The 13,939-nt window shown below is 49.5% G+C and overlaps 1 protein-coding gene across 4 annotated transcripts in view; it reads left to right on the top strand.

Annotated features, from left to right (window-relative positions):
• Positions 1 to 13,939, top strand: part of MYO1D (myosin ID) — a 158,692-nt gene that overhangs the window by 54,127 nt on the left and 90,626 nt on the right. For all 4 annotated transcript variants that reach the window (XM_059869530.1, XM_059869534.1, XM_059869532.1 and 1 more), the window contains exons 14-15: positions 265 to 397; positions 9,085 to 9,251. In XM_059869530.1, the coding sequence (XP_059725513.1) occupies positions 265 to 397; positions 9,085 to 9,251 (300 nt within the window). The remainder of the gene's footprint in view (positions 1 to 264; positions 398 to 9,084; positions 9,252 to 13,939) is intronic.

The following is a 13,939-nucleotide window of genomic DNA, read 5'->3' as shown; positions in this document are numbered from 1 at the left end:
TGGATCGCTCTGTGGGATTTTCTCTGTCCTATTGCTGCACATCCTGATCTGAAGGGAGAATGTGCTGGTTGTTTTTTCAGACTATTCAGTTGTAAGCTTGAACTTGCTCTTAAGAGCATGAAATGTGGTGCCCAGGGGTCTCAGCCTGGCTTGGGTGATGCCCTGTGAGCTGGCGGCAGCAGTGGGTCTGGGTAGAGACCAACTGTTGGATTGTCAGTGCAGTGGAAGTGCTGGGAGACTGCAATTAAAGAGATTCTCTTGTAGCTCCAACCCTGTGTTGAAGATGATGTGGCCTGAGGGGAAACTGAGCATCACTGAGGTCACCAAGAGACCTCTGACAGCAGCTACTCTGTTCAAGAACTCCATGATTGCCCTGGTGGACAACCTGACACTGAAGGTAATGATTCCTGTTTCAAAATTGACTCTTCTCTGATGAGAAGAGTGTGGCTTCTCCCTGGAGATATTCCTACCTTCCCATTGCTGCCATCCATCAGGAGCTAAGCTGATCAAAGGCAGAGTAGCCTTGTCTGTGCCAAACAGGCTTTGGCTGGACAGGGCTGGAGGGAGGGTCACCTCCATCCCCCATGAAGAAGGTGGATTTTTGGCTCCTCCATGAGCAGTGCATCTTTTACTTGTAGTAAAGCCAGTCTGTCTTAGGGTTGTGGTTGTGGTTCCAAGTCAAATTCACTGGGAGGTTCCTGTGTCTCAGTGTAGTCCTTTCCCTTCCTTTACCTGTCCTAAACTTTCATGATGGTTGTTGTTGTTGTTGTTGTTGTTGTGGTTGTGGTTGTGGTTGTGATGTCATGTTTAGCAAAGCTCTTTGGGCAGAGGGCCCAGAGGATGCTGTTCATGGTGGAGAGATTCTCTCTGGCTTCCCATGCCAGTGGGAGTGCAATACAGACCTGTGTGAGTTCCTTCTTTCCTCCTCTTTGCCATGCCAGAGGGTGAGGAGGGAAAGCTTTTCTTTCAGCCCATATTTCAGTTTGATGGTAGAAGGCATTCTTGGGCAAGCACCACATTGAGTGATGGAAGGTGGAGAAGGGGATAATCTGGGAAGAGCTGCTGGAGTAGCCCAGCTGAGCAAGCCCTGGAAGCTGAGCTGAGATCCCTGAGCAGTACTGGGGTGTTACTGGAGCTGGGTGGCCTTGCTGGACTCCTGGCACTGGGGTACAGCCCACAAGAGATGAACAGAGAGCCCAGGGTGCTGGGGGGTGTCCACATTCAGAATAATTAAGCAATGAGTGCTCTGAGTGTCTTCTCAGGAGCTGTGGGAGAAAAGGAGATGGGTCAGAGCACGGCCACCCAGTGCTGGCTGTGCACAGGAAGAGAGAGCTGCCCTCACTTCTTGTGTCCAGAGTTAGGACATGAAATCACACCTGATTTATAGGGTCTCCTCAGAGGGTGCTGGGTGCTGTCCAGGCTCCCCAGGGAATGGTCCCAGCCCAGGAGCAGCTGGACAATGCTCCCAGGGGTGGGATTGTGCAGAGCCAGGAGTTTGACTGGATGATCTCTGCGGGTCCTCCCAACAAAGGACATTCTGTGATTCCATGATTCTGTATTTTTGTGTGTTCCTGTACTGGAGTGGGTTTGATCTGAGCTCTGCAGGAGGGTCTGGGACCCACCAAAGCTGCCTGGAGGTGCCAGCTGGGCCCCAGTGGGCAGTGGAGCCCTGTGGCTCCCCGAAAATGTTTTGCCTCAGGGCTCCTGAGAAGATGCTCCTGTGAGCCCAGCCCAAGGCCAGGCCTTACTAAAATAGGCACCAGCAGTCAAAACTGAGAGTGCCTGTGCAGGCCAAGAGGAGCTTTCCTGGATGGCAAATCATGAGCTGCCAGAGCTGGGAAGGGGGCTGTGACCCTGGTGGGCATGGGCACAGGCTTTAGTCTGTTTCCCAAGGAGTCAAAACTGATCTGATCTGTCCAGCTTCCAAATAATCTGCTGGCTGGCCCTGACCTGAATCTGGTACAGGTGTCAGGAGCTGCCAGGAACACAGGGAGTTGCTTTGTGTTGTGAGAGCAGCACTTGCAGAAGGAAAAGTTCCTCCTTGGTGCTGCAGGTCTGGTCCTACAGAGTGGCCATGGTCACCTGTGCCCAGCCCAGTGTGGGGAGCCTGAGGCAGCCCAGGAGGGGTTCAGGACAGCAGGAATCACTGGGGGTGTTGTGGGGAGGGCTGTGATCAGGGCACAGCAGGGAGCTGGGAGCAGGCAAGTGCAGCAGGCATCCATGGAAAAACTTCCTTTTCTTGTTTATTGGAAACATTGTTCCAGGCCACCTGGTAGGTGTAAAAATAGAATAGTTCAGAGAATGCTGTGCACTGTGGTGGTTTGAACAATCCCTGCAGCTCCCAGCAGGGCATGGAGAGTTTAAATCCCACCTTATCCGTCTTGAATCAGTGGGTGCCAGCATTGCTCACTGAAGGCTGCCTGGCTTGGGTGGAATTAATTTACTTCAATCCATTTATCATCAGTATCTCCATCATAATTACCAGCCTTTTCAGGGGTAGGCACAAGCAGGAGCTGTTTCCAAGTCAAATTCACTGGGAGGTTCCTGAGTGAGTCTCAGTGTAGTCCTTTCCCTTTCTTTACCTGTCCTGAACGTTCATTGAGAAGCTTGTATTGAAGCTGTTGGTGGTTTTGTGATTTTCTGTTGAATAGCAATGAAGAAAAGAAGATTTCATTAGTGTTGAGATACCAGTGCTGATAAGCATAATTTAAACTCAGCGTGCTCCAAGACCAGATTTCATGGAGTCACAGAATTGTTCAGGCTGGAAAAGCCCTCTGAGACTGAGTCCAACTTATCCCCAGCATGGCCAAGGCCACCACTGATCCCTCAAGTGCCACATCCACACCTTTGCTGAACACTTGCAGGGATAGGGACTCCACCACTGCCTTGGGCAGCCTCTTCCAGGGCTTGACAATGTCTTCCATGAAGAAATTTTCCCAATATCCAAACTGAACCTCCCCTGACCCAGTCTGAAGCCATTTCCTCTTGCTGTGCCTGTTCCCTGGGAGCAGAGCCTGACCCCCCTGGCTGTCCCCTCCTCTCAGAGTGTGGGTGAGACCCATCCTGCAGCCAGGCTGGTGTCTAAAGGATCTGAATTTTGGGGAGGTTCCTTAGACAAGGCCCCTGAACACAATCTTTGTGTACTTTAGGCAGTAATTCTCAGAGTGCAGACAGCTTGTATCTGGCTGCTCTGCCCTGAGCATCTCTGTGAGGTGATTTTTGGGACAGTCAATGACATGCACATGTCATTAGCAAGCCAATAATTGGGTATTCAGGCCATGCCAGCAAGATGCTGGTTATGCACAAAGAACTGGATGCTCTGCCTCAGTCACTGCCAGTCTGGACACTTGGCTCTTCCTTCTGCTGGGCTGGAAGCACTGCTGCTGAAGGCACTCTGTGTTTTGGGTACCCCATCCCTGCAGTTCCAGGTGCTCTCATCCTTTCCTGGGGCTGTTACTCATTTTTCCTGTGCTGAATTTGGGAATGAAGCTGCCCTAGTGGGGAATCAACAGTGACACTCTCTGTGTGTCTTGACTGTGGCTTGGACCCTGCAGCACTCTTTTGGGAAGGCTGTGGTCACAGCTGATGGAAACAGCTCTGAACACAGGGTTGCACAAATTGCTGAGGTCCAGGGATGTCAGAGGAATAAAGTTCCATAGGGGAGGTAACACCAGTTCATGTTATTCTCAGCTGTTTCTCAAAAAACCAAGTTGCAGATAGGCTTGGGTTTTGTGCAGCTTGGCTGATGGTTTATTGACATTTCCTGATGTGCCCAGTGCATTCAGTGCTCCTTGTCTCACCTGGGCTGCCCTGCCTCAGTGCTTCTCTGAAAACTCCTTCAGACCACATTCATCTGCTCAGTTTCTGTAGTCCTCAACAGGATGGCAGCCCAGGAGCTCCTCTTTATTGATATTCATGTTTGGCCTCCCTGGAAAGCTGCAGGGCTTTGGCCGTAGAAGACTGTCTTTAAACCCTCCTTTGGGGGAATAGTCTCCAAAAATGCCTATCTGAATAACAATAATCTTGGAATTTTAGAATTGTGAAGGCTGGAAAAGACATTTAATTAAGATCATTGAGTTCAACCATCAGCTCAGCACCACCAGAATGTCAAAGTCTGTGGCTGCAGCAACTGCAGCATTTAAGTTATTTAAGTTTTCTGCTATTTAGAATAAAAACCTTTAAAATTCTCTTTTGTTGCTATTCTGGTTTTCACCTGAATTCTGGTGGTGAAGCAGAGCTCTGCAGTCTCTGAGAGGAGGGGCAGGTGTTGAGGTCACTGGGATGTCTCAGGAGCTTCCCTAGGGTCAGTGGCGTGGCACTGGTGTTGTTAACAGTGCTGGGGCTGTTCTCAAAGCTGGTTTTAATTTCAGCTTCTGCAAACACAAGTCCATAGGGAGACAGTGGAAAGGTGGCTGGAAATGCCACACCTCCAGTCCTGGGGACAGTTTTGGGGCTCTCATAACAAGAAGGACACTGAGGGGCTTGGGGTGTCCAGGGCAGGGAGCAGAGCTGGGAAGGGGCTGGAGCCCCAGGAGGGGCTGAGGGAGCTGGGAAGGGGCTCAGCCTGGAGCAGAGGAGGCTCAGGGGGCCCTTGTGGCTCTGCACAACTCCTGCCAGGAGGGCACAGCCGGGGGGTCGGGCTCTGCTCCAGGGAACAGGGACAGGAGCAGAGGGAACGGCCTCAGGCTGGGCCAGGGGAGCTCAGGGTGGATACTGGGAAAATTTATTAATGGAGAAGGTGGTCAGGCATTGGCACAACTGCCCAGGGTAGTGGTGGAGTCCCCATCCCTGAGGGATTTAAAAGCCATGTTGATGTGGCATTTGGGGACAGGGGGCAGTGGTGGCCTCACAGTGCTGGGATCAGCTGGGTTTGATGACCTCAGAGGGCTTTTCCAGCCTGAACAATTCTGTGACTCTGTGAAATCTGGTTTTGTAGCACACTGAGTTTAAATTAGGCTTACCAGCACTGGTATCTCAATGCTGCTGAAATCCTCCAGATTTCCAGAGTCTTTTAGGCAAAAACTTCCTGTAGGTAGGAAAAAGTACTCTGTTTTTTCCAAAACCAAACCACTCAAAACAAAAACTGGCTTTTCCAGTTGCCATGTGCCATTTCTCATGAACAGGTTTTAATGCCCAAGCCCTTTTTCTCTGTGGTGGATTATTTTGGGTGGCTGTTTTGTAAATCCTGACACACAAAGCCTTGTGGCTGCCCCAGCTGTGACTGACAGTCTTCTCTGGGGACTCTCTGGACGTGCATCTCCTCCTTATCTCTTTTCTTTTTTCCCTCCTCCTTCTCTGTAACTCCTTTTGTCTGACTCTTCCTTCCCTCTCTCCCCTCTTCTATCCAGACTGACAGGCTTCACCTCTGCTAAGTTATAATGTCATCATTGTGACTGACTGGACACATCCAGCACAAATTTGTCTGTCCTGTCCCATCCCTTCTCTCTTGTAAGGAGCTATAAAGTACAGAAAAGAAACCCCTCAAGAAAAAGTTTGTTTAGGGTGCAATGGCTTAAAACTGGTTTGGTTTCTTTTTAACACTTGAAAATCTAAAAGTTGCTCAGCTTGATAGAAAAAAAATAAAATCAGCTGCAATTAGACATCCAAAGAGCTTTCAAAGCTGGGGCCTTTGTGTCTCTGCATTTCAGTTCTTCCCTTTACAAGCTGCAGTTCTCTGACAGCAAGAATGGGAGCTGCATAATTATCCCCCTGAAGAGCTGGGGCTTGGGGATTTGGAAGCATGGAATAATCTACTTTAGAATTTACTCCAGGAGCTGTCATTTCTGAGAGGCTTTAATTACACTGTAATTGCACTGATAGATGATCTCCTGTCTGTGCAGGCACTTCCCATTCCTGCTTTCCAAAGGATTTCAGCCTTTTTATATCAAATGCAGGCACAGTCACTGCCCTTTGTCTTGGGCCTGAAGTCACAGATTTGAGGGGTTTTGAGGGGTTTTGAGGGGTTTTGCATTTGTGAGTGGCAGAGCTGTGCCTGACAGCCCAGCCTGTGCTGGGGGATTCTGTGGCATCATGAGGAACAGCTGAGAACTGGCTGCTCTGTGTCAGCAGTGACCAAGTGACACTTCTGGAATTCCTGCTCCTAATGACATGTCTAGAGAAGCTGTGGCTGCCCCATCCCTGCAAGTGTCCTGGAGCCACCTGGGATTGTGGAAGGTGTTCCTGCCCATGGCAGGGGGTGGCTCTGGGTGGTCTTCACAGTCCCTTCCAAGCCAAAGCATTCCATGGTGCTTTAATTTGGATACTCTGTTTCCAAGGCTTTGCAGTTCTGTGGATGTTTGTGATATCAACCCCCTGCAGGGATTTGGGTGATTTATATTCATCCTGCCTCCAGATGCAGCACAGGGCAGGTCTGACCCCATCTCTGGGGCAGAAAAGGGCTTAATCCCACAAGGAAGATGCAGTGTCTTGTGGCAGCTTTCAGGATAAGAGGCTCTGCTTTCCAAGGCCTGCCTCTCTTGGCCCTTTCATGGCTCACACTCATCCCTGGGCTGGTCCAGGGGCTGCAAAGCTTCAGGTTGTGTCAGGACTAGCCAGGACAGCCATGGATGATCCTGTTCCCTCAGCATTACTGAAGGGAAATGACAATTTGGGGTCTTTCCTATTACCCTGAGATTGGCTAAGTGACCTCAAATCATAGAAATAAGGCTGAATAGACAAATCATAGAAAACAGGGCTGAGGAGGACCTTGGGAGTGCACCTAATTCACCTCCTGTTTGAGGACACCTCTGCCTGTATCTTCCTTTTGCAGGCTCTTCTCCCCACTGATGGATGTTCCCTCCTTCCCACAGGCATTCTGTTCCCACTCCTTGTTTTCCTGAAGCTTAATTTGAATTTTTATACTGTACTTAAAACCATTACTTCTCTGTCCTAAAGCTGAATGTTTGCATTTCCTCATGTCTATCCTTTAAATACACAAAATCTCCCACCAGGGGCTTCTGTGCCTGGTCCTTCTAGGCTAAACCCACAATTCCTCTGAGTCACATTTGCTGGATTTTTGATTTTTCTTGTTCTTTCTTGCCCTGACTCACATTCCCAGTTGAACTGCAATGCCCTGGCTGCATGAGATGCTCAGAGAACTAGAAATGTGTTGAGGTTTTTGTCTTGCAATTTTCCTGTTCCTGAGCCCTTTCCTAGAAAAACATGGAAACATGGATTTGTCTCACATCAGCTGGAGCTTCTGGATCTCTTTAGCACCAGACTCAAATCAGTTTTTCATTCTTTATTAACTAACTATTTCTGCTAAATGTGGAACTTTGCATTTGTTCTCACTAAATCAATCCCTTTTCCTCCCCCCCAGACCATTCCTCCCCTCTGTTATCACTGAGTTCTTGAGGCCATCCAGGAGTGCTGGAACAGAGTCCTCTGGAGAATTCCTGGGCTTTCCCTTTTGGGATCCCTCAGGTTCCTCAGGGCAGTGTAGATGTGATTTCACAGCCATTTTGCTTCATCTGGTGCAGGTTGCTGAAAGGTCATTGCTAGTTATCAGCTGTGGTTATCAGAGGTGACATTTTGTCACGTTCAGATGTCACCCAGGCTGTTTTTCTCCCTTTGTCCCCATGTCAGAGCTGCCTTTGGAATGCTGCAGTTGGTGTGCATCTGTGATGTTCCCTGACAGTCTCTGGCCATACTGGGCCCTGCTGGATCCTCTTGGAGTTCTCCCTGAGGCTGAGGCTGGGTGGGCTCTGCCAGCCTGCAGCATGTGCCACTCCTTTTGCAAGGGCCACTTAAAAGGTTTTATCTGTTAATGTTAGAAGGATACCATTTGAAAAGCCACGGTGGGCTTTAGGTGATGTTTGCCAGAGGAGGATCAGGCTGGATCTCAGGGAAGGTTCTTCCCCCAGAGGGTGCTGGGCACTGCCCAGGCTCCCCAGGGAATGGTGTGGAGGCTGTCAGAGCTCCAGGAGCTCTCAGGGATGCCCAGGGTGGGATTGTTGAGGTGTCTGTGCAGGAGTTGGACTGGATGATCCTTGAGGTCTAACCCAGAATGTTTTGTGATTCTCTGATTATTAATTGCTTTTCCACACACCAACAAAGTTAGGAGTGGGATAGCAAAGGCCAGCCATGAAGAGGAAGAAGTGAATGAACTCCAAAAGCCAGTGGGATGAAAGTACATAAGTTTAAAGGCATTGTAGCCATCCCTCAAGGCTGGTGCTGGTTACAGATCATATTAGCCTAAACAAAAATTATCTTTAATCTCAAAAAAATGATAGCAAATGTCAAAATGCTCCAACAGACCTGTATGTGACTTACCTCCGGGTGCAGGAGGGCTGGCAGGGAAAGGAGTGTGACCCCGTGGGACTCACCTGGACATCCAGGGTCAGCCCCAGCAGCACAGGGCAGGACTTCTGCAGGGTGGAGTAAAGCCTCCCGACCCCATTCCATCTTCCCTGCCCCCTGCAAGTCCCAGATGGTGCAGAGAGGGGAACTCATGTGCTGGTGGGCTGTGTTTGTGCTGAGGAAAGGGTGGGCTGGAGGCCGCTGGGTTTGGGGCTCCATCATTTCCATTGTTAGCTGTGTTGGAGGAGCTGGGGGTGTTTGGCTCGGCTCAGCACAGATAAAAGTGATGGAGTGACCAGGCTGCTTTTGGAGGTGATGCAGGCAAAGCCATATCCTACAGGGCAGTGAACTCCATGAATTCCACTGGTTTGATATCTTTTCTGAGGACTGATGTCATCCTCACAGTACAGGAGGAGGGGGACGTGGTGCTGGGCAGGTGCACAGCAAAGGCCAGTGGTGCTCCAGTGGGGAACACTTGGCTCCTGTAAGGGGTCACGGCAGGGTGTGAAAGAGGGGAACACTGAATCACAGAATCAGCCAGGGTGCAAAAGACCTTTGAGACCATTGAATCCTTCCTATAACCCAACACCACCTTGTCACCCAGGCCATGGAACCGAGTGCCACATCCAGGCTTTCCTTAAACACTGTTATTGTCACTTCTGTTTTAACCTTCTGATTGTGCTGAGCAGCCAGACCTCGTGGGCTGCGCTCCCAGCTGCCGCAGGAGGGGACGTGTCTGCACACAGAGTGTTCTGCCAGGGTGACCCTGCCGTCCTCTGTCCCCAGGAGCCGTACTACGTGCGCTGCATCAAGCCCAACGACAAGAAGTCCCCTCACCTCTTTGACGAGGAGCGCTGCCGGCACCAGGTGGAGTACCTGGGGCTGCTGGAGAACGTGCGCGTGCGCCGCGCCGGCTTCGCCTACCGCCAGAGCTACGAGAAGTTCCTGCACAGGTGAGACAGAGGCTGCCCGGAGAAAAACAGGGCCCCCCGACCTAGGGAGGGATTGGCAGCTCGCTGCATTGATTCAGAAGGCTGAACAATTGCTTTATTAAAACTATATTATTATTGAAACAGGACAAGCCCTGTGTCAGGGAGAAGTGATGAGGAGGACTCCATCTTATCAGAAGGATAATTAATTACTTTATTATACCATATTATTCTATGCTATATTACATTACATCTAAACTGAATCTGCCAAGCACTCAGCTCTGCACACACTGCACAGAATCTCATCACTGTCAGTGACAGTCCTGACACACACACACACACCTGGCCCTGACAGGCCAAGGAAACAAAACACCATCACTGTGGGTAAACAGTCTCCACATTGCATTCTACTTTGGCACAACACAGGCACAGCAAGTGAGATAGGAATTGTGTTTCCTTTGTCTGAGGTTCAGAGAATAAGAAACCCAGAAATATTCTTGGGAAGAATTGTGCCTTGCTTTTGTCTGTGAAGAGAAATGTGGCAACAAATTATATTGTGTTATACCATAGTTAATTAAAGAGATCACTATTCTATACTATACTATACTATACTATACTATACTATACTATACTATACTATACTATATTATACTACATACTAAAGAAAACTCATGACTGTCTCCCAACAGTCAGGACACAGCTTTTCCCCAATTGGCCAAGGAAACAAAACAATCCTCAGCAGAATCCAACTGACAAATCACTTCAGGTAAACAATCTTCATAGTACATTCCACGTGTGCAAAAACAACAGGAGCAGCAAGTAGAGATAAGAATTGTTTTCTCTTCTTCTCTCTGTGCTTCTCCAGGAAAAATCCTGTGTGAGAGAATTATCTCTCTCTCTCTGTTCAGAAAATGTGAATGCCACAGGCTGCCAGGCACTGCCCAGCTCCTGGAGCTGTGCTTGGTTTAAATCAGCTCCTGGATAGGCTGAAACAGGTCCCACAGGAGGTGGATGCCCTGTTTCTGCTGTGCCCAGGTGGCCACTCTGGTTCTGCTGTGCTGAAGTGCTTGTGCTGCTCAGGCTCAACTTTGTTGAAACTCACTGTCTGTTTTAATCTGCAGTGGGAATGTGTAATGAGGAGCTTCCCCTGAGTATCACCCTAAAACCTGAGCTAATTAACTGGTGTTTTCTGTCTGAATTGGCTAATTGTTGCTGCAAGAGGTGGTGTGTCTGGGGGAGCACGTGATGGTGCATGGTGACATTATGTGGGAAAAACCCCTGGATTTTAAAATGGAAAGTCTGAAAAGGGGGATGGTATCATGACCCATTAAATGTAGTTTTGATTCTTCTTGCCCTCTTAATTCCTACCAGACGTGTGACAAATGACATGTTTTAGATTGAAATTTGTCTTAAGGCTGCACTAAATTAAGGTGGGCCCTGCAAGTTCAACCTGCTCTGATGGAACAGTGAATGGAATTTTTGTTCTGTTATTGAATCAGGTGAGAAAAGAGCTGTGAGAATAAAAAAAAATTAAACTATCCAAGCAGGTGGGGTGTCATGAGTTAGAAACAAAGTGCTGCTGAAAGATCTTTGCTGTTCACAGTGGAGATTTGCCTGGATGTATCATAATACCCAATGTGGAATGAAAGGCTCTGGCTTTCTAAATCCAGTCTGCAGCACTGGAGTTCAGTTTCCTGAACCATTCTGCAGTGGATAGAGTGCACTTTCACCTCACATGAGGAATTCATTACAATTTACTCTTAAGATTTGTGTATTTGCTATTAATATAAACAGCTGCTTTGTTTTTAATGAATGTTTGATGAGCTCTTGTGAGCTCCAGCCCTGCGGTGTTTGCAGCCAGGAAACCAAACCAGCACATGGCCACTGCTTCAGCTTTTGGGCTGCTGGAACAGGAGTCCTGCCCAGCCCTGGAGTGGGATCTGACATCCAGAGTGAGGGATCAGGCACTGTGTGTGTGTGGTGCTGCTCCAAGCCTGGTCTGCAATGGCTTTTCTAAATTTAAAAAAAAGGAGAAAAATAAAACTAGAAAAATACCTTCTCTTTCTGTAGGGGCAGAGTTTGTTGATATTTAGCCCTAAATCCTGTAAGGTAGGTGATATCTCCTCTCTCTCAGAAGGGAATGAAGTGAAGCACAGTTAAGACCATTATAAATGTCCTTCTCAAGCTTTCCTTGGATAAAGAAAACCTTCCTTTGAGCTGTGTGCAAGCCAGACTGCCCTTTCCAGTTTGAAGTATTTTCTGTTGGACCAGGACAGGCTGTCCTTTCCTGTGATCATGGCATCATCCAGTTGGGTGACACACTTACACAGATGGGGTGCATTCTCTTGGTTTAATCTATACATTACCATTAAAAAAAGCTGATTGGGTTTTAGGAAGGGGTTTGTGAGAGTAATCCAACCCTTTCCATATGGAGGCATCCATATGCCTACCCCATGCCATGTCAAACATAGCTTGGAATCAACACTGAGAGCTGTGAACAGCAGGCTGGGAAGGGACAGTGAGGCCCAGCTGCAGCTGCACACCCAACATTGTTCATTAAAGCTTCACCATTTAGTGGCTTCCAGAAATCTTGGTTCTTAGGAGAGCTGGACTGCGAAATGTTAACTCCAGGAGCAGGCTCATCCCTGCTGGGTGTTTCCACAGGGAGGTACAGAGGGGAAGGAGAAACAAAGGCATTTGGAAGGGGTGTTCCATGTCTGAGTGACCTTGGAAGCTGTGGGGATCTGCAGGCAGGAGAGGGGCAGGGCTGTGGTGTCAGGGAGCAGATTTATTCCAAACTCTGCCTGGCTATAATTAGCACCAGGCCAGGATTGTGAGTGGCTGTGGCAGCCAGGCCATGCCCTGTGCTGCAGGGAATGAGTTGGTGGCATTGTGTCACACTCGTGGGGACAGTGGCAACAGAGGGACAGCTGGGATGTTCCACCTGCTGTGGCTGGGAGGGAGGGGGGCCATCAGCACTGGGGTGTCTTTAATGCCTGTGGGAAGGAGCAGGAGGGTTTAACACCTGGGGCAGGTTTTCAGTGCTGTGACATCCCTTCTCTCCTGAGCTCCTTGGTGGGGCAGGCCTGGCTCATGGCCTGGGTCTGAACCTGATCCATAGCCTGGGTCTGAACCTAATCCATAGCCTGGGTCTGAACCTGATCCATAGCCTGGATCCCAGCCTGATCCATAGCCTGGATCCCAGCCTGATCCACAGCCTGGGTCTGAACCTGATCCATAGCCTGGGTCCCAGCCTGATCCACAGCCTGGATCCCAGCCTGATCCATAGCCTGGATCCCAGCCTGATCCACAGCCTGGGTCTGAACCTGATCCACAGCCTGGGTCTGAACCTGATCCATAGCCTGGATCTCAGCCTGATCCACAGCCTGGGTCCAAACCTGATCCATAGCCTGGGTCCCAGCCTGATCCATAGTCTGGATCCCAGCCTGATCCATAGTCTGGATCCCAGCCTGATCCACAGCCTGGATCCAAACCTGATCCATAGCCTGGGTCTGAACCTGATCCATAGCCTGGATCCAAACCTGATCCATAGCCTGGATCCCAGCCTGATCCACAGCCTGGATCCCAACCTGATCCATAGCCTGGATCCAAACCTGATCCATAGCCTGGATCCCAGCCTGATCCACAGCCTGGATCCCAACCTGATCCACAGCCTGGATCCAAACCTGATCCATAGCCTGGGTCCCAGCCTGATCCACAGCCTGGATCTGAACCTGATCCATAGCCTGGATCCCAGCCTGATCCATAGCCTGGGTCCCAGCCTGATCCACAGCCTGGATCCCAGCCTTGTTCCCAGCTTGGGGGCTGGGGGTTGCACTGCCAGTGCTTTGCTCTTTTAGTTTTTCTTTTTCCTAACAGAACTGTCTCGAGGTGAGAGATGTTTCCCAGTGAGTGAATTATTGCGGGAACATTTTCCTGATGAGAGCAGGGCAGAGAATCCAGCGTGCAGCACTGGTGTCTGTGTGTGTGAGAGCAGGAATGCTTTTGCCAGCACGTGCTAAATCTTCTCCTGGGAGTCTGAAGGGAGGTTTTTAATCCTGTTTATTTATCAGTGAGATCCCTGTAATCCCCGGGGATGGTGTTCCCTGCTTAAGCCAGTGTGCACCTCCGTTCCCCCCTTCCAAAGGCTAATGTGATGAATGAATGGGTGCTGGGATGTGTTTCCATTCAGGCTCTTTGAGGCTGTTCCGTGTTCTTTGAGCCTCCTGCCGTGCGCTCCCAGGAAAAGGGGGATTGTGAGGCCGTTCAAGTGTAACTGAGAGCTGAGAGCTCTGAAGCTTTGAGATCGATGCCTGCCTTGGCTGGGGGCTTTGAAGTGCGAAGTGGCTGAGCTGGCTTAGTTCCTCTTTTATTTAGAACACGGCTGCGAGTTCCATTCCAGGGAAAACGTCTATTCCAGCTCTGTTATGTCCATAAATCTTATGCAGAAAATTCACTGTTGCTTTTTGAAAACGATTGTTCCCCTAATCAGCATTTCCTGGGCTGGTAAATCTTACAGAGCTTGGGCTGATCTTGGTGCTTTGGGTTTGATTTGTAGATGTCTTAGTTCCAGTCTGCATTTCTCTGTACTGGAAAATGCAGTTTGGAGAGTGAGGGTGGGAGGAATGGCTGACCCACAGTTACAGGCAGTGTTTGCACAGACTGGGGCAGCCAAAGCTCTGCTGGGGGGGAAGTGACACAGTTTGTTAGAA

This window comes from Haemorhous mexicanus, chromosome 28 (genome assembly GCF_027477595.1).
Source record: "Haemorhous mexicanus isolate bHaeMex1 chromosome 28, bHaeMex1.pri, whole genome shotgun sequence".
Taxonomy (NCBI): domain Eukaryota; kingdom Metazoa; phylum Chordata; class Aves; order Passeriformes; family Fringillidae; genus Haemorhous; species Haemorhous mexicanus.
This window is presented reverse-complemented; position numbering and strand designations above follow the sequence as displayed.